The sequence below is a fragment of the Hylobates moloch genome, unplaced genomic scaffold (genome assembly GCF_009828535.3).
Source record: "Hylobates moloch isolate HMO894 unplaced genomic scaffold, HMol_V3 SCAFFOLD_2, whole genome shotgun sequence".
In the NCBI taxonomy this organism is placed as follows: Eukaryota; Metazoa; Chordata; class Mammalia; order Primates; family Hylobatidae; genus Hylobates; species Hylobates moloch.
Window position 1 is genome coordinate 58,315,253 of NW_026652277.1, and position 27,694 is coordinate 58,342,946.

General features: G+C 36.4%; 1 protein-coding gene across 4 annotated transcripts in view; it reads right to left on the reverse strand.

Annotated features, from left to right (window-relative positions):
* Positions 1 to 3,548: 3,548 nt before the first annotated feature.
* MTHFD2L (methylenetetrahydrofolate dehydrogenase (NADP+ dependent) 2 like) overlaps positions 3,549 to 27,694 on the reverse strand; it is a 185,480-nt gene continuing 161,334 nt past the window's right edge. For 2 of the 4 annotated variants that reach the window (XM_058433931.1, XM_058433925.1), the window contains 2 exons: positions 25,296 to 25,421; positions 3,583 to 4,916 (listed from right to left, as the gene is read on the reverse strand). In XM_058433931.1, the coding sequence (XP_058289914.1) occupies positions 4,804 to 4,916; positions 25,296 to 25,421 (239 nt within the window). In that variant the 3' untranslated portion in view covers positions 3,583 to 4,803. Of the gene's footprint in view, positions 4,917 to 18,457; positions 18,523 to 25,295; positions 25,422 to 27,694 lie in introns of those variants that run through there. The other 2 variants (XM_032150209.2, XM_058433924.1) reach the window with 2 other exon arrangements.

The window sequence follows — 27,694 nt, forward strand, 5'->3', positions numbered from 1 at the left end:
ACTTTACAGGTTTCCCCACACATGTCAATTCTTTCTTCAGTAACCCTGGCCCAAACAAATCCGGTACCTAACATCTAGTAAATACTCAATGAATCTGTCTTCAGAGAATAAGGAAATAAATAACAGGCATTATTTCTATTCTCACGTGACAAATGACAAATTGAGGCTCGAAAGAATTAAGTGACTTGCCAAAGGACATGCCTAGAGTCAGGACTTCAATCCTGGCCAGGCGCAGTGGCTCATACCTGTAATCTCAGCACTTTCAGAGGCTGAGGGAGGAGGATTGCTTGAGCCCAGGAGTTCGAGACCAGCCTGGGCAACAGAGCAAGACCCCGATTCTACAAAAAATAAATTAGCTGGGCATGATAGTCTGAGTTACTTGAGAGGCAAAGGTAGGAGGATCACTTGAGCCTGGGAGGTCAAGGCTGCAATGAGCCATGATTACACCATTGCACCCCAGCCTGGGCTACAGACCCTTTCTCAAACAAACGAAACAAAACAAAACAAACAAAAAAAAGGACTTCAATTCTATATTTTCAGATTCTAAATCATATGCGGTTTCCATTTCCCTAGCTGTGTTCTCTTGTAGGAATTGTTGTACTGATCTCAAAAGAATTCCCTAAATTATCTCCTAAAATCAAGCTTTAAATAAATTACTTTTATTAGAGAAAAAACTAAATATGTAATTAACTGTGATTTTCACTCACATCTGTGCTGAAAGATGGAACTGAGCCTCTCTGTTAAATTGGGCCACCTAATCTAGAAACCCATCTCCTGCTTTAGCTTATGGTGTGTACCAGAAAGTAACGTTAAGTCATCAAGTATGTTTCCTTTCCTCTGGGGCCCATACTCATGGCTCCCACTTACAATCTTTACAGGAAAGTCCACTCCCTTCACATCTTCAATCCTCTCACCCAAAAGTCCTTTCTCCAAATCCTAAAGAATGGGGGAGATGGATACTGTAAGGTGGTTTTTCTGGTATCTTTATTCATTCTTAATATGCATTAAAGCAGGTTAGGGTGAGAAAGGAGAAGGAAATGAGAGGCTAAGAGCTCCACTATTACTTTTCTCTCATGCCATGTTTCCAGTCTTTTTAATTTACTTATCTCTCTTCTTCTAGAAGTTTATGCTAGAACAGAGAATCTCTAAAAGTTTATTCTTCTCTCCCCTTTCTATCTTTTTTTCCTCGCTGTTTCACTAACTTAACCAAAATTTATTGCTGGTCATTGGCAGAGAATGGTGATCAGTTCATTGATTCTCTCTCTAAGTTTGTTCTGTCACTTTCACGGATTCAGTTGCATTCACTCATAAAATATTGAATGACTACTATATCCATGGCACTAGGCTGGGTGAGATGATATTTGTAAGACAAATAGACAAATCATGCATGGATTCTGACTTCAAGGAACTAAAGGGTTCTAGGCAAAGTACATACATAACTGCAGTACTGGGTAGGGAGTGACAACTGCCATGAATGTGTGCATAAACGGCTCTGAGAGCTAAGGGCTGACATTTTTCATGGACAAGTTTCATTTGAAGTGAATCTTAAATAACAAGTAGGATTTAGACACCTAGTAATAAGAGAAAGGACTTCGGGGTGAGTAGGATCTGAGGGAAGGCAGAGTTGAGTAGTAAAAGGAGTGGCTTCTGACTCACATCATCCCAACAGACTTTGTTGTGAATTCATATTCCACCTTCTCTACCTATTTGGCCTTGGCTGAGGCTTTTTAATAACCAGGAGGGTCAATAATTTTCTCATCTATCAAGTGAAGATTGTCAATAATGAGCAAAGACAAAAAAAAAAAAAGGCACTTTGGGAGGCCAAGTCAGAAGAATCGCTTGATCCCAGGAATTTGAGACCAGTTTAGGCAATATAGCGAGACCCTTCTCTACAAAAAATTACAAACTTAGCTGGGCATGGTGGCACGTGCCTGTGGTCCCAGCTACTCCAGAGGCTGAGGTGGGAGGATTGCTTGAGCCTCGGAGGTAGAGGCTGCAGTGAGCAGTGATCACGCTACTGTACTCCAGCCTGGGAAACAGAATGAGACCCTGTCTCAAAAAAAAAAAAAAAAAAAAAAAAAAAAAGAAAAGAAAAGAACAAAAGAGGAAAGTATTTAGCACATGCTAGGTGCTCAGTTAAGGATAGTTGTTACTATTGAACAAGTGAAAGACACAGAGTGTGTATAATGGTTACCAAGGCCAGGAATTTGGTGCGTCAGTATATGCTGACAAGTCCTAAATTCTTATCACTAACTATGAATTCTTATCCTCTTCCTAGACTGATATTACTTCAGAATTCTTATCTATGTATTATGTCATCACCTCAAACTTCACATATTTTAAACTGAACATATTATCTCTACTCCAAAGTCAGCTCCCTTTACAATTTCCTCGTGTTAGTCAATGATAACATCTTCTGACCTCTAACTACAATTCTTGTAACTTGCTAAATACTGCCAAATTCTGATTTATCCACTCCTCTAGTTTATTTTTGCATACTTATCCAGCTGTACCACTTTCCAAAACAAACCTTTCATTTTTGTCTAATTGCAACTCTTGCTTTCATACATATATGCTAAGCTCATAATCATTTCTGTAACTTTATTATGTTCTTTAGGACGCTCTTCACAGATACTTTACAGATACAGATACGGTAGGAGAAGAAAACCATCTCTGTGCTCCTCCACAAGGCCAACATGTCTATCTTTTAAGGACTTCAAATACTTGTAAAGTTATGGTCCCAATAAATTGACTTTACCTCTGTAATATGTTGACTCTTTCACCGAACCTTAGGCTCTTCTGAGCTCTCTCCCTGATCAGGTATTGATCTAGAACCATGGAGCCCAGTTTTAGCAAAGAATCTTGTTAAGTCAGTTTATGGAGAGTCCCTCACCCTTGCTATTTTATCTAGTTTCTAATCCTCTTCCCTTGATATCTAAGTCTTTGGCCTGATGTTATCAAGCATCCTGACAAGCCAGTTTAGTGAGAATCCCCCTACCCTGTATATCTAAAGTTCCTCTTAGTAATTTTCCATCCACCAACCCCCTAGCTCTGCTCATTGGCTATAAATCCCTAGCTGTCTGTGTTGTATTCAGAGTTAGTTCAATCTCCTTCATCCACTGCAATAGTCTTAACATCTTCTTGACTGTTTTAAACAAGTGTCAGAGTAATTTTTCTTCTACAGCGTTTTAATTAGTTTATGGGAAGTCTAAATTCTGAATGTTATTCCAAAGGAACCCTTCCTGCACCTCTGTTGAGGTAGAGCTCAAAATTACAGTCTTCACATTTTCCACATACATGTATTTTAGTCACTTTATTTGTTTTGGGAGTTAGGAACCCTTAAAAATTAAAGAGGCCCTTTCTGAATGTTTGCTTGGAAGCTTTAAATTTAAACTTCTGTCAGGGTTATCAGACAACAATTGATCTGAATTGACTATGAAATATGCTATATAACCTTTTCTTTCACATTTTAGAAACTTGTACATTTCTCCAGGATGTAGGAAGGAAATGGGTAAGAAATTTATATCTAAAGAAAAAAAGAATACAGCTTTTCTTCAAATTGCTTTTATTATACAGTTGCAATGGTATTAATTATAAACATCTAGTCCATTTTCACACAAATGGTCACAAGTACACACTGATAAAGACATGCGCTGGGTAAGAGTCATTATTGGTACATAAACATACTGGGATTTGGGCATGAAAACACAGTATCAATTACACAGCTTTAGCAGTTTCAAAATAGACTTCAACGACATTCATATATATTTCCTAATTTAAATTGTGTTAGAAACGTTGCATCTACTTTGAGGAACAAATCCTGTAACAGAAGAGGGAAGACAGGTAGGCAAGAAGGCAGGAGATTTTTAGTTGTATACTAAGGTTTAGTTTTGGCACATTGAAAGTATCATGTTTTCCTATTAGATTTCTGAATTTGTGAACAAACATTAACAGTTGCTGCTCTTTAGTATGACCTCATTCATACTATATTTGTGGGAAAATACAACTTTAGTTTTTTCTGTTTACTTATTTTTTGATTTTTGCCCAGTGAAGGTACTATCCAACTACTTTTTAGAAGAAAGAAATGACATTTAAACCTAATACATTTTTCATGTATTTTCACTGTGGCAAGTAGTCATTCACAATGTGATATAATCATTACTCTTAGTAGTCATTCACAATGTGATAAAATCATTACACTTCCAAATAGCATGGCATTTTTTGCCTTCCCGGAATATTTTCCTTTCCTTAAATAGAACATAATTTCTCATTAGGATGGACTTATAGGATGCATTTGGGGGATAGTTGAGATCAAGATTTTATTTTCAATATTCTATTTTTCTTGTGGTAAGCAAGCTCTTTTTTAGCATATGACATAGATCATAAAATATATTAAAAATGTGAGCATGCAAATAGCAAAACCTAAATTACATTTTATATGGGTACCCATTTGGCTGACAGGATATTTGTTGTAAACATACTATATGTAATATTTAATTGTGTCAAAAATATATTTATTTATTATAAGCCCTTTATTGTTTAATGTTATGAACAAATACCCTCAAAATAAACAACTGTTACTAAAATTTTCATTGGAATTGTTTTGGTTGTTTTCTTAAAACTCAAAATAAATTAGCAGGAAATGCATAAAATTATGTGAATCATTTGATTCACAATGATTTCACCCATGAAAAAATAAATACCATGTAGAAATAAATAGCTTTGTAGTAAAATATAAAGGTTTTATCCTTTGTCAAATAAACAAAGAGCATGACTTCAGTTTGCTTTATCCTTTCATGTGAGCTAGTAAATGATTTTTTTAGCTGCCAGAAGGGTGTTCTTCAGAAGCATTGCCACTGTCATGGGTCCCACACCTCCTGGAACTGGAGTGATAAAGCCAGCTTTCTTTTTAACAGCTGATGAGGAAAAAAAAACAAACAGGATATTCTTTATTTTAAAATTATCTGAGATTTTAATATTTTTAAACATGCTGAATATAGTGATTCTTTCTTCATTATATATACAAATCATTTTCAGAATCAATAGGCTGTAATAAACAGACATACACACACACACACACACGCGCGCGCTCACACTCACTTAGACGAATACTTCTGTGGATGATAGCTAAGGTGGACAGAAAGACCACAATGGACCAACACTGTAGGTTCAAGCTCCATGCAGCTCAGTTTGTTTTACATAATGAAACCCGTGATTGACCCAGTTACCTGTAATTCTAGTTAACTAATTCTAAAATACATGATACTGGTCACAAAAGGGACATAGGGACATAGGATATAGAAAGTTGAACACATACCATTTATTAAATAGAATTATTCCTGTTATTATAACAATATCACAATGTATGTGTGGATAATACATTTCAATTCAAGTCTAATAAGTATCACTAAATATACTTGAATTATGAACACATACATAGTCCTGTTCAGAGGTATGGAAACTTATTCAGTGAATACAGATGGTCCCCAGCTTGCAATGGTTTCACTTACAATTTTTTGATTTTTCAACTGTGCAAAAGCCATACAGATTCAGTGGGAACTATACTTCAAATTTTGAATTTTGACCTTTCTCCCAGCTAGTGATATGTGATACGATACTTCTCAAGATGCTGAGTAGTGGTAATAAGCCAAAGGTCCCAGTCAGCCATGAGATCACATAGGTGAACAACCATGATCAACCAATACTCTACAATGTACTGCATTATGAGATTATTTGTCCAAATATAGGCTAATGTAAGAGTTCTGAGCATGTTTATGGTAGCCTAGACTAAGGTATGATGTTTGGTATATTAAATTCACTTCTGACCTAATGATATTTTCAACTTAGGATTACTGGGATGTAACCCCATCATAAGTCATGGAGAATCTGTATACTTAAAGAAAATGGCAGATAACTTTCAGCAAGTTTTATTTAAGAATGTTTTCACACCCACAGTATGAAAGGTGAATGACTTACTGCATTCATTTACTTGATGGTATGGTGGTTTACTGTGTGAATAAGAGCAATGAAGTTTTTCCAAATAACTTTTAGTAAAAAGTTAGCATAGACAGTATTTCTTTAATGCATAATCTGACATTATTAACCACATGCTATTTAGATGTATTGCCTTTTACAATTAGCTCATATAGGCTTCTGCATGAATCAAAATCAACAGATGTTGTCTATATCTTTAGTATTATTTTTTCACAATTTATGTCGCCCTTTTGAAAGATGATTTGTGGGATTTACCTTTACTTTATTTGAAGTGAATAGTACATTGGAATAATTTTTTAAATCAGAGGAAAAGCAAAGGAATAATATTGTTTTACTTGAAGAAAGATCTAGTAAGCTTAAATACATCACAAAATATATATAGTTAACGTGTTATGAATTTTCTGATGGAATGCTATAAAGAAAATATAAGAATACTGTGATTTGGAAGGTAATATTTCAGTTTTCCAAATAGCTTCCCTATACAGAAAGCACAACATTTCCATTGCCACATTTTCATCTAGTGCATTCTATTCTATAGAAACATTAGAATGGGTCAATAGCCATTCAATAAACAGCTATGAATGTTTAGTCCTTTCTTCCTTTGCTCTAACTGTTCCTTCTACCTGGATCATTATTCCATGTAATTCAAACAAGAAACTCATTATTTCTTGAAAGCCAATGAAATGTCACCTGTCTATAATTTTCCTGAAAAACTCATTCCTCCAGTGTTGAATTGAAACTCCCACCATCTATATTTCCAGTAATTTTATACCCACCTCCATTATGGAACTTAAGACACTGTGCACTGTCTGTTCCCTTAACTAGACACCAGCATCTAGAAGGCAGAAGCCAAGTCATTGTGGTGGTTGTTTTTAATCTTAGAATGTCTCCATACACAGGTTAGGCACTCAGCAGATTTTGAGAAAGTGAACTTAAATTGACCTTACTTAAAATCTAAAATCAATTTGCAGACATGTGTCAGTGCTTTTCACTGGATGTAAACAATATCAATTTAGTTTAAGCTAATTTACTGAAAAACTCGAGCTACTCATTTTGCTTTAGGGTGATAAACTGCATTTTCCACTTTTCAATAAGCTGACTTAATGGCCTGAGAAATGCCTCCCAGGACCTTTTCTCAAGCACTGGAGAAGCAATGCCTTTAAAACTTGGCAGGTCTTTAGAAGAAACATTTATGCTATTGCTACTGCTACTGCTGCTGCTGCTGCTGCTGCTGTTGCTGCTGCTGCTGCTGCTGCTGCTGCTACTACTACTACTTACAGTACTACTACTATTTACACTACTACTACCATTTATACTAATAGAACATAAAGTCATATATTTGTAAAGCACTAACTTTGAAATATTAATATATAAAAATAAAATTCTGCTAAATAATATGGGAAAGTAAAAATCAAGTGCAAATTGAATCTTCAATGGAAAACAAAATGATTTATTCCAAAATTTAAAAGCGGCATACAATTTGTTATATCAGAAAACCTCTTGAGGGTATAAAATTATTTTTATATAGTTTGGTTTCTCACTTTGAAAGGTAAAGCGGCTTTGATATTATTTGTCTATGAAAAAATAGTAAAAACCATAGCTACTATCAATTGAGTACTTATTAATTACTTGCCAAGAATTATATATATTGTTTTAATAATTAATATTTAATTATTTCATTTTAATAGATGAGGAAACTGTAGCTCAGTGAAGTTACAGTGACTTATCACTCTCCTATATGGTAGAGACATTATTCACAGCCAGGTTTGAAATACTCTATAATTCCGTAATTTAACCCCATTCCAATGCAACTGTATTATCATGACCTGAACAAGTAGAAAAGTCCAAAGAATGGCTCAAGTGCCAAAAATTAACTCAGTTTTTCTCAAAGTATTAGCAGGACATTCTGGAAAAAAGAAATGAAGAGGAAAAGGTTCTAACATATTAATTTTCCAACATTTTGACTATGTGTTCTCATAGCTCATCATCTCTGAACTACATATTACACTTCAAATTACACAGCTGGCTTAGCAGTCTGAGTCGCTTTATTCCTGGTGTCAGATCAGATAAACCACTGGTCTGCTCAGGTATCATTATCTTCCTCTTCCAAATTATATTTTTCAGACAACATGCTTACTATTGTATTCTTTTGCTCAAAAAGTGAGGTTTGGGTAGAGGAGGAGGGAATGGGAATGAGATACTACATGAAATAATATACACCTGAAGTTTTTCAGCTCAGTGTCTGCATTTTTGCATACTTCGCTGGTGGAAACCAACACATATTCACCCTGTCCTGCCTATCAGTTTTCATAGAATTAGACTATGTAAGGGTAATAGGTCTTCACCTGATCTGGGCTGGGGCTTCTCTGAACATTAATAAACATTTAGTAGCATCAATAGAGACCTGAAAATTATTCATGAGGCAGAAGATTATAATATCATTGTAAACACACCTGGTTATTAAAATACTTGCTTAAATCTTTTTTGTTTTTGAAATAAAGTATATGGATATGAAGATAAACTCTGTACATGGTCATGAGAGACAGAGTGATTAATTTGACTTTAGAAAACACATATTAGGTTTCTATTCCTTTTGATTTGATTTTCATGAGTATCTGTGTCTGAGAAAGAAATAATAAGCTTATCTGCTGCTGGCTAGTGTTAATATATTCTTTGTCTATTTACGTAAGGATCAGGATACAGAAGTAAGTGATCTCTCAAGAAAGGTGGGGAGTTATTGGCAAGTGCCAGTGGATACAGATGTCAATGCTTAACAAAAATTCTCTACTCTAATGATTTTGCATAACTATTTCAGGGCGATCCTAAGCAACACATTTATGAAATACTGCAGGTGGCTTATGTGCTAAAATTAGTCATGTGAGAAAGAGTTAAATTCCATTCATGTTTGATGCTCTGAAAAGCATCTTCCCCAATCATGTCTGAAACAGAGCTAGGTAACAAGCATTACATCACCAGAATAACCCCTCATTTGCTAGTCTTTCCCTGAGGGCAGACAAAGGTTTGCACTTGGTTGAAGATGATGCTTTTAAAAATTAATCCTATTATGTGTAGGGAAAAGGTGTTCTATATGCTCCATTAAAGAGAAATACAGAAGCATTATAGGACAGTAATTTCCTTCAGCGACTTAATTTACTGTGGGTGTAGGTGTGAGGGCATATGTGTGTCTGTTTAAGGGAATACCAGAAGTTCGGTATATATGGGAATCAGGTACAAGATCTTGATTGATATCAGCCCTTTCATATGAGATTAATGAAGACATATGGCAAAACCAGGGTTAGATTCAATTTCACAAAATCAACATGATTTTAGACCTACTGAAACTCTTTGACAATTGAGACAAATAAACAATCACCAAATCCTATTGTCTGCATTAAACTTGCTCTGGAGAATGAGACTTAGATGAAAATGACATGGAAATGTTTAAAGTAAGTTCCTGAAAATAAGAATGTTTTGAGGAAAGTTAATAATTATCATAATAATTTATTTGGATGACCTCTGCAAACTTCAGACTCTGCAAAGTAATTCCATAGATTTCCTTGAAAGTGCTATAGCTTTGTCAGCATGATTAAAAATGTTAGGGTGTGTGTTCAGTTGTATAGAAATAAAAGAGATTTAAAATCAGTCATTTTGGATGTAAGATTTGCCTTTGTACATACTATTCTCTTTGTCTAACATGCCCTTCTCTCACTTCCCCAGCTGATGAATATTTATTCTTCTTTCTCAGGTGCAGCATAAACGTCACTTTCTTGGTGGAGCCTGTTAACTCCCCAGGCTAAGTTAACTGTTCATTCATTTATCAGTGAGACTTAGTAGAGTGATTTTTAATTTGCATTCATAGAGCATATTGGAATCTCTTGTGAGATTAACTCACACTGCATATGCCTCCTCCTATCCCAATATTGCATATTGTCAGTATGCACCACTGAGAAGTAATGTTTGAAGTGAGAGATATTTCTAATGGTGGGAAAGGAATGTTATACATATAAACGGGATGGATAAAATTTAAAATCTGGTTGGAATTCACTGCTGTAGTATGGCTGCTTTCCATGATGGCCTCAGGTTCCCAGGCAAGTACCAGGCAAACCCCAATGTGCAAATAGTTTTCACACTTCTGCTTACATAAGAGTTGCTAATGTGCCATTGACCAAAGCAAGGCACAAGATCAAGTTGAAATTCAAAGACTTGGAGTAAGAAGAGTGTCCAAGTCACCCTGCAAAGGGGATGTACACATGGGGACAAAATAAATGTGTGGCCATTTTTTATAATCTACTATAGTAGCCTCTTGGCTCCCAGTCCACCATGTCAGCCATATAATCTGCTGCCAGAGTTATTCTTTAAAACACAGATTTTATTATCTCAGCTTATGAACATTTGATGGATATTCACTATCTCTAGGATAAAATATAAATTCTTTGTTATGGCAATCAAGGTCTTTTATCTTCTGGCCCAACATCTTTATTTTGCATCATGTTCTAGCCCTATATTCAATTAGTCACTGTTCCCACACATGCCATAAACTGGACCAATAGATTCATAACAATTATTCCTTGAGCAAGACAGACATAGTTACTGCCTCGTGGAGCTTTTAGTCTAGTTGGGAAGATGGACATTAAAAAGGCAATTGCCTAAATAATAATTGACCTATGGCAGTGATATGTGCTACACATGAAATGTGTGCTGCATTGTGAAGGTGTCAAGAGGATCTGGGCCTGAACAGCACTGTGTATTAATGTGGCATATCCATGCCGAGTTTTTCCATGTAGAATAGAGAGGTGTAGAATAGACAGTGTTCTGTGTAGGGGAGACAATGTGATAAAGGTGGCAAGAAGCTTCCCTCAGGTAGAAAGCAGCCTGAACTCTTGGAAACACTGTAAGAAGGCCAGTATGGCTGACATGTAGGAGTAAAGACAGAGTTGCAGGAGATGACATGGAAAAGGTAGGCAGTGTCTGGTTATGTAGAGATTCTTAGAAAATATCAAGCATTTTGTATACTAATTTAAGAGCAGTGATTAAAGTATTTTTAACATTTGGAAAAACATTTGAGGCAGCATAAAATCAAATGAAGAAACTGTTCTGTGTTTGCACATTTCTCTAATGAAGTGAGTTTAATATCTGGGGTGAAAGGAAAGGAGATAAACACAAAAATTAAAAAATAAATTGAGATTCACTAAGGTGGGAATAAATTCAGGCTCTTATAGAAGAGTACCTCAAGGAGGAAACATAAATCAGATATGGGGATCAGAGAAAGATTTGTAAAGTTGCAGAAAAGCTGCACGATTGATGGGACACCTGAGCAGGGAAGAAAGGGAGAGAGAAAGCAATGCAGACACAGGGAAGAGTAAAAGCAAAGGTGGGTTGGATCTGACAATAAATCTAATATAATGGAGGAGGCGAAATGAGTTCATTATGACCAAAGCACATGAGGAAAACAGCAAGAAGAAAGAGAGGAGGCTGGGGAGGTGATCATGGGCTATATGGGGTCAAGAAACTTAGGCTGGGTGATGGTAGCCGTAGTCACTGTGTTCAGGGTGAATAAGCTTTTAAAAGAGTCTTTCATGAATAAACTTGGCTATTTACATATTTAGGAGTGATCATTTTTGTAATGTGAAAAACTTGTGAGAAAAATGTAAATTACTAAATAATTTTAGAAGAAAGTAGTGAAGGGGAAATTCATCTTGCATTTTCATAAAGTTTCAGGCTATTGCATGCCAGTAAATCATTACTAAAGAAATTCTCTTTCAGCCTGGCATGCATGTCTAATCTTCTGTGTTCTCTCTTCTCCCCTATGTGGCTGATGACTTTCCCCCTTATGTTATTGGCTTCAGATTTCTAAAAGGCAGAACTAAAATTTGGCTTGCTATCATTTACATGATTCTTACTCGAAGACAACCATTTTTCAATGTCAGTATAAGAACAATAGGTACAGAGCAGAGGTTCTTTCATATTTAAAATTTGAGGTGATGATAGAGATGATGGAAAAAACTAATCATCCAGTTTATATGGACGCCTCCAAAAAAAATCCAAGGGTGGCATAGATGACAGGGTGCATAAAATGTACTCATGAAGGATACTAATAGCAACATAAAGGACACTAAAATGTCCTTTAAAAACTTAAGTAAGAATAAAATAGAAAGTACGTGGTCATGAATCTTTTGGCACCATCAATCCATCCTTCATGATAGGGTGTCTCCAGCTGGTGTGTTCTGTCATTGCTTCATTTGGAAACTTTATGTTCCCAGGTTCCCAGGGCCAAGAATGGAACAATTCAGATTCTTATTTAAGACACTTTGTTTGAATACTCTCTAATTCCTTGGCAAATAGTAAATTTCTACTTCAGTACATTATATATACTCCAAAGGTCCCAAATAATGACATTTCCAGATGTATCTAAGCAGAATTAATTTTGCTAGAATATTTTAGAAATTGTATATTCTGGCAAAGTTAAAGAATATATTTGTGCTCTATAAATTTATTTTTGGAGTGGAGAAAGAAGAACTGATGTCTCGTGTTCCTATAGTATTGTTTTATTTGTCTTTCTATTTTGTCTGATTCACTGTCTCTTTTAGAAGTACTCTATGGCCCATGTCAGTTCTCCACAATGCTACAATTACTTTTTAAAATCAACTCCCTCCCCCAAAAAGAAGCATGATTCCTTATCTGTGGCAAGGCAGCAGAACAAAAATTTCTTGCTTCTCTCATGTGAATTTAATCTTCCTGGTATACATATGTAATTGTCTAAATTAAATGCTTGACGAATTTTCCCATGCTTCTAAATGCAAGCCACTTAAGCGTGGCCTCTCAAACATCCACTCCAATGAAGGGGAGACAAGCTTCAGGAAAATGAAGTACAGGAATAACAACCAGAAAAACCTGAATGACATAGGACTGGAGAAATAGTATGACTCAGGAGATACTACAGAAAACACTCCACTTTCTCATATGGTTGATAGAAAAATGACACTTAAGAGCATGGTGAACCAGAGAGCAAAGGGCTCCTTAACAAGTCAGTAGCTTGCCATTGAACTTGGAAGGCAACCAGGAATCAAGTGCTACAGAGGGAATTTACTATATTTCTTCTTACATTCATCTGGTTGCTGAATCTTGAGGTTTCCACAAGTTTTCTAAATATATTGAGATGTTCATTATTGTGGCATCCTGTGGTCAGTAATGAAATAGAGAGGATTATTGCCCTAATGTGCTAGAAATGTATGAGACTGATCTATATTTCTATGCAAATTGTGTTGACTTCATTACCTTGGTGAGCTGTACCTACAAGGACTTCTCTCAACTGTTTACTTTGCAATTTGTATTTGTAGGGTGGCTAAGTTTTATTTTCCTTTATATTAAATTAAATCTGTATATATCTGGTCACCTGTATTATAGATGTAAACCATCATTCTCAGCAAACTAACACAAGAACAGAAAACCAAACACCGCTTGTTCTCACTCATAAGTGGGAGTTGAACAATGAGAACACATGGACACAGGGAGGGGAACATCACACACTGGGGCCTGTCAGAGGCTGGGGGGTAAGGGGAGGAATAGAATTAGGAGAAATACTTAATGTAGACAAAGGGTTGATGGGTGCAGCCAACCACCATGGCACGTGTATACCTATGTAACAAACCTGGACATTCTGCACATGTACCCCAGAGCTTAAAGTATAATAATTTAAAAACCTATTCAAAAAACCATAAAAAATAAAATAAATACCACTCATACCACTTAGAAAAAAATACCACTCATACCACTTAGAAGACAATTAGTGGAACCAAATAGCATGTCAGTCACCTGGAGAAAGTTTGAATTGCTTTCTGTGAACTCTAGCTATGACCTATCAGTGAAACCTTCTTTCTGACCATGGATGCTGTCAGCTGTCATTGCCAGATTCCATTTTAGTAGGCAGGAGTAACAATACTGCTATGATATTTCTGGTAGTTCTATTGAGAGCTGGGAAAATTACTAAAAATATCTCCCTTTCATGATGTCTTTAAAAATACAAGATCATCATACACTCTTGTCATCCTCTCCAATCCTTTCCCCTCCCCCCCCAATCCCTTTTGCCTCGAGCCACTGAACATTTGTATCAGAGTGGCAAATCTGTAAACTAGATAAAGCTTTCTGGAGTATCCTCCAAATCTCTTGGCAGGGCCTTAATCTCTGTAGTCTGAGATAGGAGCAGATAAAATCTCCCTTCCATAGGTATTTGTGTTTTAACATGGATCACTGAGAAACAACTATATAAAAAAACTCATCCAGTTCAAGCAAAGAAGAAAAACTTGCAGAGGCAATGGTCACTTCTCTTGTTCCTGTGAATATATTTTTTGTGTCTCAACTTTAACTGTTCTCTATAAAGGTAGATGATCCAATGTCAAAGACGTTCTACTAAATAGAAGTCTCTAGAAGTTGATTTGATTTCAAAGACCTAGACTTCACAGCAGCCATTCTGTCCATGTTGTAAGCCACAATGGAGGCCGTTGGCTTACTGATGATAGGAATCTCACAGTGACCATCAGTGGTTCTACCTGTTTTGTGAAATGATCAGTGTGGGTTCTATGATCGCAGTGTTAATAACAGTCTTCCAGAGGGGCTTTTACAATGTTCATCAACTTTTCTAAAGGATTGGAACAAGTTACCACTGGGTTAAAGTATAAGATCTTCTCTTATAGTAAAAGCTGGAGCTTTGAACTGCTTTATAATTATCTACTGCAAAATGTAGATGTTTTGAGTCAGACTGATTAGCCATATCATCAAATTAAATGATTGACATTGAAAACTGAAGTGGTTGGGAGTCACTTTAATTTGGTTCTTTGTAATCACAGATTAATAGTTTTGTAAAAATGATACAGTTAAAAACCATCCCTGTTTACTTAGAAACTGATTATATACACTTTCCCATGTTGTAGAACACACACTTGGGAGTAAGCAGTGCCAAACTACTTTCCAAATAAGCTTACTTTGCATAATCTGGAAAACATAAATTCCAGGTACTTTATTTATTGTGTGCACAGACATACCCAGGACCTCAAATAGTGCCTAGTATGAAGCAGCACTCACAAAATATGTTCTGAGTAAATAAATGAAGAAACAATGGATGTATCATTAATGAATATGTGTCGTTGAATTAATGACATAGTTGCTATTACTCTGCATGAAAGCTTTTGTTCCCATTAAGTTAACTTGAGGGGAGTATTTCTGTAATGTAAGGATGACACTACAGGTTTTAAAATACAGAGAATGTTCATACAAATAACCAGTGGTCTGAATAAGAAGACTGAAATCTGGTGTGAGCCAGAGATATAAAAGAAATGGGCCAGGCACGAAGGCTCATGCCTGTAATCCCAGCACTTTGGGAGGCGGAGGTGGGCAGATCACAAGGTCAGGAGATCAAGACCATCCTGGTCAACATGGTGAAACCCTGTCTCTACTAAAAATGCAAAAATTAGCTGGGTGTAGCACGTGCATCTCTAGTCCCAGCTACTCAGGAGGCTGAGGAAGGAGAATTGCCTGAACCTGGGAAGTGGAGGCTGCAGTGAGCCGAGATCGCACCACTGCACTCCAGCCTGGGTGACAGAGTGAGACTCCCTCAAAAAAAAAAAAAAAAGAAAAGAAAAGAAAAAATAAATGTAAGATAGGAAGCTAACCTTACAGAGGCATCCAATCTAGTTAGGAACAACTAAGTAAAAGTGCAAGGCAGTATAGGATTAAGAACAAAATGAGTAAGGCAAATGAAACCTGTAAGGAGAGTCTGGATAAGATGGGAATAAGCATGAGTGCTTTAAAGTTGATTCACATGAGAGTTGGGCAAAGAACAGACGACACTGGAAGAGAGTTTAGGCCAGAAAAGTCATGAGGAGGATAGTGGTAATTGAAGTGTGAAGTTGTGTACTTCTGGATTAGTAGTTTAGTAGGAATGGAGAGAAAATGTGAGCAATGTGCACTCGAACGTACACACACACACACACACACACACACACACACACTGTTTTTCACCAGACATTATGCTTGGCAATTCACCTACATTAACTAGCTTATGTAAGGTGATTATTTCATTTAATCTTCACAACAACTTTATAATATAGAAACTATTATCACAATTTTTCAGATGATATAATTGAGGCTCAGAGTGGTGAAATGATTTACCTAAGATCATAATTGTTTTAAGCAGTAGAGTTGGGATTCAAACCCAAGTTAGCTTGACTCCAAAGCATAGTCTTTTATGAAAGGTTGGACATAATACAAAAAGAGCAGGGAGTGAAAGATGAATCCAAACTTTCAAATGCAAAGCATTAAAAGGAAACACAGACGGAAAGCTGCTTACAAAGCATTCCAGGGGTTTTCACCCCATCTCTAGTAGTTTCTTAGGAGAATGATACTGAGCTTCTTTGTAATTCCAGACCCTTTCCTGACCTTATGTTTGACATATTGACTATATGTTGGAATTTTGAGGAATGGTTTGGCCAGATGGAGTCTCAAATTAAAAGGTCCCTTTATAGGGGAGATTTCCTGCCCGGTGGAGATTCTTTTGAAAAATTCAAAATGCTGGGGAGGGACAGCATTAGGAGATATACCTAATGCTAAATGACGAGTTAATGGGTGCAGCAAACCAACATGGCACATGGATACATATGTAACAAACCTGCACATTGTGCACATGTACCCTAAAACCTAAAGTATAATAATAAAAAAAAGGAAAAAAAAAGAAAAATTCAAAATAAGGCACCAGATATTTGGGGAAAATTCACAATTGTATACAGTATCATACTTCCTTCTTTCAACAGACCACGTTGGGCCTGCTATTGAGCACATAAAGCCTTTTGTAATGTTTCCTCCTTTCCTTTGATTCTCTGTTCCCTCCACCAGGAAAGAGCCCCTTCCTCTCTTTTGCCCATTATCTACCCTAAATATGCATACTTGAGTAAAATTCATTGAACCTTTAAGATTCATCTCAAGAGGATTCCAGAACTGGCATCTCCACTCTTGCTTATTCCAAAATCCTTTGAGTCATACTTGATTGATTCTTCTCTTTCCCTCATATCTAATTGTTTAACCAATCATTCCAACTCTCCTTTAAAATTATATCTACCATCTAACCACCTCTTAACATCTTCACCCATTACAACCTGGTTCACGCCCCATCATTTCTTACTTGGATAATTAAAATAGCCTCTTAATAGGTATCCCTATTTACGGCTTTACCTCTATACGGCCTATGTGTCATTCAGTAGCCAGAGTGACACTGTTAAAATACAAGTCAAATGTCATTTCTTTGCCCCAAATCCTCCAATGGATTTCCACTGCCTTAGAGTATAATTCAAATATCCTTCCTTGGTCTATAAGATGGGATTGCTGCTACCTCTTTGACTATTCTCTATCACTCACTTCCTTTCTGTTTCAGTTACAATGGTCCCCTTGCAGCTCATAAAAACCACCAACCAGGCCCCCGAAGGTCTTGCGTTTGCTGCTCCACTTGCCTGGAATGCTGCTCCCTCATCTGTCCACATGACTCCCTTCTTCATTTATTCAGGTTACCATAAGCCTTCCCTGACCACCTTTTCTAAGAAACTCCATGCCACCATTCTCTAGCCCTCTTATCTTGTTTTATTTTTGTATCACTAAGACACCGCCTTGTTATATAGATATGTTTGTATTTGTTTATTATCTGTCTCCTATAACCAAAACGGAGGCTACTGGTGAGTAGGTACTTTGTCTCTTTAGGTCACTGTTGTATCCCAAGTGCCTATAAACATGCCTGACACATAGCAGATGCTCAATAGCATTGAACAACTAAATGAATGAACCTAATTTGAAGAATCTGAAGGGCTATACTAAAAACAGTAATAATCAAGAGACTGAAAATAAGCCAGTGAAGATAGAGATATAAAAAATGAAAGTCACAAAGGGACCTGACACAATTTTCAAAATTGTATAACATGGTCAAAAAGTATCAAATCTCTATCAATGATTGAATAATAAACAGTTTAGTTAGAATTAAAGACATTTAGGTGAGGTTGTATTACCTGCACAAATTTTATTGCAAATCTGTGTATCTAAGATCCATGGAAAGCTCAGGGTAAGACCTGAGTCAAGATATGTCTTCAGTGACACTAGGATTTCACCAAAACCCCAGAAAAAAGTTAGTAAGTGGAGCATGCTTTGAAACCAATTAGAAAGCAATCAGACAGTGACGAGATTGTCCCCTGAGGTTTTTCAGAACAAAATGAATTTTGGATAGGTAAGCTGAATGATATGTGGATGTTAGATAAATAAATATCTTTCTTTTCTACCCTAAGTAAGAGATTAGTCTTCAAGTTCTTATGTAAAGGGTAGATTATTATTTACCAAAGTGTAGCCTCCCATTCAGAGACTATGGATTCCACATCCCTTGTACTCCACACATGACTATATTCAGGTCCGTAGAAAGCTAGCAGATGTGATGCATGCACCTTCTAGTTCAATTTTATTAAAGATGGATTTTCTTGTTCTGGGCTCTCTCTTTCACTTTTCCTTAGAAGAGAACATAAATGGGGAGGCAATTCAACTTCAACCATGTGGATAAGGACAACACTCAGGTGGAACGGTGTTATGGGATGAATTGTGTCCCCTCTAAATTCAGATGTTGAAGTCTTAACCCCAGTACCTCAGAATGTGACTATTTCGGAAGACATAGTCTTTAAAAATAAAATTAAGTTAAAATGAGGTTATTAGCATAGGGTCTAATCCAACCTTCTAAGAAGAGGAAATTTGGACATGGACACATACAGAGGGAAGACAATGAGAAGACACAGGGAGACAATGGTCATCTACCTGGCAAGGTTGCCTCAGCAGAAACATCCCTACCAATCCCCTGATCCTGGACTTCCAGCCTCCAGAATTGTAAGAAGTAAATTTCTGTTTAAACCATTCTGTCTGTGGTACTTTGTTATGGCATCTCTGGCAAACTAATATAAACAGTGGGATGGGAGAAAACAGTATCCCTGAATGAAGCATAGCTGCCTAACTCCATTGACTGCCTCCCTAATTCCAGATTTTTATGGGAAAGAGCCAAATTATCTTTTTTTTTTGAGACAGAGTCTCACTGTGTCATCTAGGCTGGAGTGCAGTGGCACAATGTGGGCTCACTGCAACCTCTGCCTCCCAGGTTCAAGCAATTCTCCTTCATCAGCCTCCTGAGTAGCTGGGATTACAGGAGTGTACCACCACACCTAGCGAATTTTTGTATTTTTAGTAGAGATGGGGTTTCACCACATTGGCCAGACTGGTCCCGAACTCCTGACCTCAAGTGATCCACACTCCTCGGTCTCCCAATGTGCTGGGATTACAGGTGTGAGCCATCACGTCTGGCTAGCCAAATTATCTTGAGTCAATGCGTTTTGGTTTCCCTTTGTTATAGTCCTTCACCTATACTCAAGTATAATACTTAAAAGGAAAAAATGGAAACAACCTAAGAGTTTAACAATAGAAAAAGGATGACCCAATTAATGATATATGCACTGAACATAACCACAAACCAGAACCTCAGCATGTCAAATCAGTAAAACAAGTTTAAGTGCATAAGTCATATATATTCCTCAAACTATATGGTTGCTGCATGCATAAAATACCTGGAAGCAACTCTAGTACAAAATATAATGATAATGTCAGTTGCGCTAGAGGAGTAGACATTCTTTTCTATAAAGTGTGACTTCTTTACTTTTGTAATTTAAACCAGTTTCATCAACAATATAATGTACCTTTACATTAGACTTATCATCTTTACAAAGACTTATCACTTTAAATTTTACTATCCAATTATATTAAGACACTAGAGAGAGGAAAGTCACTCTTAGACATTAACCTCATCTATTTTTATTTTAACAAAAATGCCTACACATCATTTCTCTTTCCTATCTCTTCGCTTTCTTTACAACAGCAATTCTTTCCTGTCTATTTTATTCCTTGTTTTAGTATAAACCAATGAGTGGAAAGGCATTGTCAGAGTTGGAATACAGGGAGGAGAGATGGCAGGCAAAAGGGAATAGACACTCCAGTTCTTCTTATTCCACCTCAATCCCTGCAGGACGCATCATAAAATTGAAGCAAAGCTACTAAAGCTTCAAAAGGGTAGAGAAATGTCTTTGCATTAGCTATGAGAAATAAATGAGGCCCAAGAACTCACCCATAAGAGCATGGTTAATTGAATTAACAGCATGGAAGTCATTAATAAGACTGTTTAGCTGACCAAATCCATTCGATGAATTAAGAACAGTATAATTACGAGTTTTTGAGTCTAGGACTACATACTATTTTCCAATGTGTTATTCATAAGAAGCTATTTACTACTCATAGCACATAATCTCATTTCTATCTTTTGAGAATACAGCCTTCTTTGTCAGAAATGTATGAAGTTTCTTTCAAAGCGACAATAGAAAATAGTTTAAAAAATTGCCTGTGAAAGTAGGTATACCTAAGTGTAAAAAAGTAATAATCTATATAGCAAATATAAACTTATAAATGAATAATTACTCACTGCATGATTATTAGTAATGAAAAACAATTCTTAGACATGCAAAATAGTGTTATCACACATGCTTTTAAATACTGTTTCTTCTTTTAATGTCACCAGTTAGGAGGGAGGAAGTATGTTCAAGTAATAGAAGAGGAATGTTAAGCATTTGTCAGAAGCTGGACATATTGATGAACTGCCAATTTCTGTAATTGGAAATCAATACAAAACAAAATAGCATTTCAATTTAGTAATAACTTTAAGGTCCTATTTATTTCCCAAGACATCCAGAGAGGCATGTCATTGCAGGAAAGGCCTCACTTGGATGTATGTTGAAGAAAAGAACATACTGGTTGGCAAGGTGCTTAGCAAACATTACCTTCCACAGTGAACAACCTACCTGGACAGTAATAATAATAGTGAGAAACTATAACCGAACAACTGAATAATCATGTAGAAGTGATTATGGCATTGGATATGAATTTGAACTATATGATCACTAATTTCATAAGATTTAATTGGACACAGAGAAAAATGCAGGCAGTGCTCAGTTTTCACAGTAGTGTAAGACCACAAAGATGACTGTTGAAACAGTGCAAAGCAATTTTAATAGTCAATGGGAGAAATTATATTTGTTTAGTGACCTTTAAAAATTTTTTGTCAAAACATTAAAAGTTCCCTTACTGTGGTTTATAAATGTATAGGGGATTAAACATAGTAGTAAAATTAATATTACTGATAATAGTAAAACAAATATTACTATTTACTAGTAGTAAAACTAATAGTAAAACTACTATTCACTAATAGTAAAACCACTAGTAACTACTAGCAAAATTAAACTAATATTTAAAAAACGAATGCAATTTAAAATGTTGGAAACATTGAGAACTGAAGTGTTTTATTTCTCTGTAAACATGTTGCAAAGCATAGTTTGAATGGTGCTTGCCTTCTTTTGGTCATACAATTGATGATTAGGAACAAGCATCTTTTTTTTTAAAGTCTTTTTTTTATTATACTTTAAGTTTTAGGGTACATGTGTACAACGTGCGGGTTTGTCACGTATGTATACGTGTGCCATGTTGGTGTGCTGCACCCATTAACTTGTCATTTACATTAGGTACATCTCATAATACTATCCCTCCCCCCTCCCCCCACCCCACAACAGGCCCCGGTGTGTGATGTTCCCCTTCCTGTGTCCATGAGTTCTCATTGTTCAGTTCCCACCTATGAGTGAGAACATGTGGTGTTTGGTTTTTTGTCCTTGTGATAGTTTGCTGAGAATGATGATTTCCAGCTTCATCCATGTCCCTACAAAGGACATGAATTCATCAGTTTTTATGGCTGCGTAGTATACCATGGTGTATATGTGCCACATTTTCTTAATCCAGTCTATCATTGATGGACATTTGGGTTGGTTCCAAGTCTTTGCTATTGTGAATAGTGCCGAAATAAACATATGTGTGCATGTGTCTTTATAGCAGCATGATTTATAATCCTTTGGGTATATACCCAGTAATGGGATGGCTGGGTCAAATGGTATTTCTAGTTCTAGATCCCTGAGGAATCGCCACACTGACTTCCACAATGGTTGAACTAGTTTACAGTCCCACCAACAGTGTAAAAGTGTTCCTATTTCTCCACATCCTCTCCAGCACCTGTTGTTTCCTGATTTTTGAGCTTCTGAACAGCAAAAGAAACTACCATCAGAGTGAACAGGCAACCTACAGAATGGGAGAAAATTTTTGTAATCTACTTATCTGACAAAGGGCTAAGATCCAGAATCTACAAAGAACTCAAACAAATTTACAAGAAAAAAAAAAACCATCAATAAGTGGGTGAAGGATATGAACGGATACTTCTCAAAAGAAGACATTAATGCAGCCAAAAGACACATGAATAAATGCTCATCATCACTGGCCATCAGAGAAATGCAAATCAAAACCACAATGAGATACCATCTCACACCAGTTAGAAGGAGCAAGCATCTTTTTTATGCCTTGGTGAACTGGCAGATTCCTTTCTAAGTATGAATCAGCTTCCAACATTTTATCCTTTGTCCTTCCAGTGGCATGAAATATCACTGCAGGTTCCTTTAATGTGAAGTTTTTTACATCCTCTGGGACATTGTCATCCTTTCCATCACAGCCATTTTGTTCATTTATGTGGATAAATCGTTCCCATCAATGTTATCTACTTTAACTGGGTCACCCAGTTTTCTTTACTAATGAAACAAAGATTTCTACAAGGATGATTTCCTTCAACGACTGATTTTATCTACATCTGTTTTGTTTATCTTGGCTATAGTTATAGTGAAACTTTTCACCGATACTCACAAAGCAGCCACCACACTTTCCCTGTGGCAATTTGAAGCCAAATGTTACTTAGGAGTTTTGTGGCATAACTCATCTTAAAGTTCCTCCCTCTCAGTTGGGGGATCATCCCTCACCTCAGGTTAAGTCCTGATGAACAACTTGAAGAGCAACATGTCACAACCTATCACTTGCCTGCTCCTATGGGTGACTGAGTCATGGCCTCACTGGCAAGGCCTTCTTTACCAAGTCCATGTCCTCATTACTACTTTGGCTCCGTGAACCAGCAGGCTGGCAAGCTAGATACAACTAATCATATGAGTGTCTTTTATGATAGGATTAGAAAAGCTCGACCTTCCAGGTGAAAGTTTCTGTGCTTTTACACGATCGTTTGGTAATGCTCTGTTGGATGTCCAAGATACCCCAAACAGTAGAGCTGAATGGAGCCACTAATATAATTGCTATCATTTAACTGATAACACTGACAGCTAGTGAGGTGGCAAAGCTATAGGGCAACAGGCTAGGTCTCCCAGCCCTGTTCGTCTCATACCTTTGTCTCTTTTCCATCTCCTTTTAAAATTTTTATATATACTTAGATACACAGAACTACAATTTGATTTAATAGTCATTAACAAGTTAGACTTCATGTGACATGAAGTGAGTATCTATATGTGCTACTAAGCATACACACCCACCAAAAATGCTCATGTAAAAATTGCTTTCAGAATACTTTTTACTTTCAGTAAAAAACGTTCTTACTTAAAAAAGAAGAAAGCATGGAAGTGATATGAGACCAAAAAAAAAAATACTCTATGAGAGAAGAGTCTTATAAAATGCACTGAACTGAACTGCTGGGTAAGCTTGCCTTACAGGCAGTCAAGGCTGTGAACTGCAAACATCCCTGCTTTTCTTGCCTCAAGCTGGTTATCTCATGTTGTCAATGCCATCTGGGTGCATCACAAATGTGGTAATTTTGCAATGAATGTATAACTATAATGTTACAAGAAACAGAATGACAGTAAAGAAAACAAATAAGGCCAGGTTTTAAAATAAAATGCACTTTGCTCTTTCAAGTTGAGAAATTCAAATAAGTTACTCATCTCTGACCTAAGTGATTGAACATGAAAGATTAAATAAATAAATGAGATCATTCCCTAGTGATTTCAGCATGTACACAACACACACACAGACATATGTATATACATACAGACACACATGTTCATGTTGAGAGCCATCCCTGCTAGAATAGAGTTCCAACCATGTCAGAGACCCTATGTATTAGAGCCAATGAGGGCAGCAGTGTTTTCTTTGGTAAGGTACATCTGTACTCTGCTCTTATTTACACCATTTTGTCTCTAGAACGCATTGTTGCACATATGTGTCCTTAGGGTTTTCTTTTTCTTTTAGGTTCAAATGGCTTACGGTCCCTGATGTATCTTAGAATCTCACATATATAGGGCCAGTACCCTAGGACACTTCTAACTATCTGCATTTTCTATTTTATTCAACAATATCCTAGAACTTGGGTAAACCATCAGCTGATGACCAGATTCTAAGTGAAAAATCAAAATCTAAATTATTTTTAAAATGGCATCACCTATTCTTTTCAGTTTCTCTGTAAGAAGGACACACCTATAACTAACAAAGTTCTTGATGTGGCACTGTATTTTTTGGCCAGAATAGTCAGTCTTATACAAAAAATATTTCTAACATAAAAATGTCACCACTTACTTTACTATATTCATGCCTTCATAGACATCTAAGACTCCCAGGCTACACTGAAAATCTGAATGCAGGTAAATACATGACAAAGATAATGGAAGCAAAATCAGATTAGAGGGTCAGGCATCTAGAAGTACTGGAGCCCAGTTTCCGCTTTTGTAAAGAGAAGACTGGGTTAGAATTTTTTTTTTTTACTACTACACATTTGTTGCCTTGTATCTTTCATTGACCACAAAAACTTTAGCTTAGTTCCTTTTCTTTATTCTCTCTAAAACACAAGTGAAAAACACTGACTTCAATTATCTAGATAATCACCTAGATCTGAAATATAGTTAGGGTTGGCAGACATACCCTAAGCTGCCTTCTGGCTCTAAGAGTGAATTGGTTGAGCATAGAGCATATTTGACTAAGCGTAGAGTAAGATGTCAACTCCCAAAATTCAAAACTATGCCCAGGTCTATAAAAGGCCAGCTGTATTCTATCAATAAAAACTGTACTACAAGAAATTTGATCCCTAAATCAAATGTTAATGATACAATTAGAAGAGAGGGAGAAAAGGAAGAAAGGAAGGATGAAAGGGAGGGAAAGAGAGAGGGAGGGAGAAAGTAAATATTTAAGTCTGATTAAACTCTTTTCCCTCAGAAGAAAGAGGTGATGATTAATAAGTTAATAATTCCCCCATAAATGAAACTTCTCTATTTTTAAAATATGTAAGGTGGAATTTTTTTATCTTCTTCACCTATCAAAAGATATTGGTTTATTACCTTCAAAGTCCACATCTCCAACTAATTTTGTCTTTCCTGTCACTGGATCATGGACATAGTTGATACCCACATCAATTACAGCAGCACCTTCTTTAACCATATCAGACGTAATCAACTTTGGAATACCTGAAAACAAAAAGAGTTGTTTGTCCTTCAGCATAACAAAAGTGTATATATCTGTTTTGGTAGGCTTTAAAAATACAAACACACACACACACACACACACACGTATGTGTAATATATTGTTCCTTAAAAAACAGGCCATTGATCATTTCTGATCTGAGAGAAGAACAAAGATGATTAAGGCAGCACATAAGGACTTCTGCGGATGAAATCCTGCAGGAGCTAGTCTCTCACCTCAGAGATCGCTCACCTGACATCACAGGGATACCTGCTTGAGCAGCATCCTTTTGTATGTCACATACTATGAATGGCATGGGGAGATTGCGGACATGAGATAGGCTCCTGCTGAGGTGTGGTGGAGTGGAGCACAGTGAAAGCAACTTGGAAATCGGAAGGAGGAAAAGCAAAAAAGGGAGGAAGGGAGGGAGGAAGGGAGAGAGATAGAAAGGAAGGGAGAGGGAAAGAAAGAATGAAGATAATAATAATTCATATTCCCCAGGGTTGTCATAAACAGTAAAGGGCCATACTCATAATGGCATCTCATCAACTCCAAACCTGCAGTGCTAAGTGCTATCTTGAGCTTTCTTTTTATTTTTTCTTGGTTTCTTTGAATCACGATGTCTGTATATGATTCTGAAAGGTGTAATGTATAGTAAGCTCTCCTCACTATTGATCTGTTTCAGTTTGAAAGATAGATCTACAGAGATCTTATGCCACCATCTATTTCCTGCAATTATTTTCAAATTTTGTTTCAAATACAACAGTACCAGCTAACAATGGTTAATGTTCCAGTTTTTAAAAAAATAACATTTAACAATCCAACCACAAATTTAATAGATTAAAGCAATAATTTATTATTATGTCTTATGGTTCTGTGGGTGGACTGAGTTCATCTGGATGCATCTGACTTAGGATCTTTCATGTAATTGGAGTCAGATACTGTCTGAATCTAGAGTCATCCAAAGGCATGATCAGGCTAAAAGGACTCACTCACATGGTTGCAGCAGATGCTTGTGATTGGCTGGGAGCATAGCTAAGGCTGTCAACTGGAACACATACGCATGAACTCTCCATGGGGCTTGGTTTCTCACAGTCTGGCAGCTGGCTTCCAAGAGTGAGTGTTGCAGGAGACAAGAAGTATTAGTTACCAGCCTCTTAATGCTTGGACCGGGAAACTAGCATAATGTCACTTCTGTCATATAATATTGGTCAAGAAGTAACACAGTTCACTCAGATCAGGAGGAGGAACAGAGACTCCACTTCTCAATGGGAGGAGAATCAAAGACTCTGTGATCATCTTTATTATTCTATCACAATGCTTCTAGTGGACATGGTGTCGGTAGGTGATGTTCTCACATTTGTATTCTAGATCTCTTGCAGGAAAAGCCTACCCACTGCATTGTTAGAGACATTCTAGCACCTGTACTATCAATTTAAGCATTACAGGCGGCTTAAATGTCACCTTGTAACATGATTTTTACTGCTAGCAAGAGTTTAAAGGCTATAAACAAATGGTCAATGTCAACATACATATAGCTATGGGATAGCTTTCTTAGTCTCATAATGATGTAACAGAAGAGTCACCAATGTTTGAGATACATTTTTCCCTTGCTTTCCTATCTGATATAGAACTTATCTATTTTATTGGTTCTGACATAGGTACTATACATTGCTCCAGATAGTCATAAAATCCTGTTTCTTCTTGGCATCCAATAGAAAGAGAAGACATACATTGAGTACAGCTGCAGAAAAAAGTTCAAGATAAAAATATTCATAAAATAGTTATTATAGTCCAGCTACTATGCTAATGGCAAAGATCCCAGTCTCCCTCTGATTATTACAACATCTCAGAGAATATTAAATAGCAATGAACAAATGGCAAAATTTTTAAAATATAGGAAAGTGTGAGCTTGATTTTAATTCCCAGGAAAATTACAAAATGGAAAATAACTTTAAATATGTGTCTTCTTTGGATAATGATGCTTTATATATCCACTGTAGAAAATTTGGAAAAAATATACAAATTTAATATGAAAATAAAAATCACGATTATCTTACTATCCAAAGAAAATAAGTATTAGTATTTTTAGTGTATTCCTTTCTAGGATTTCAAAATATTTATATACTAAATATAAAATATGAAACTTGTATTTCCTTAATGTTGTGTCTCACTGTGTATCTCACCACTCTGTCACTAAATTAAAATGTGAGCATTTTCCCATTTCATTTTATTTGAAAATTAGAAGCTATATGAACTAATTAATTATATGGATTAC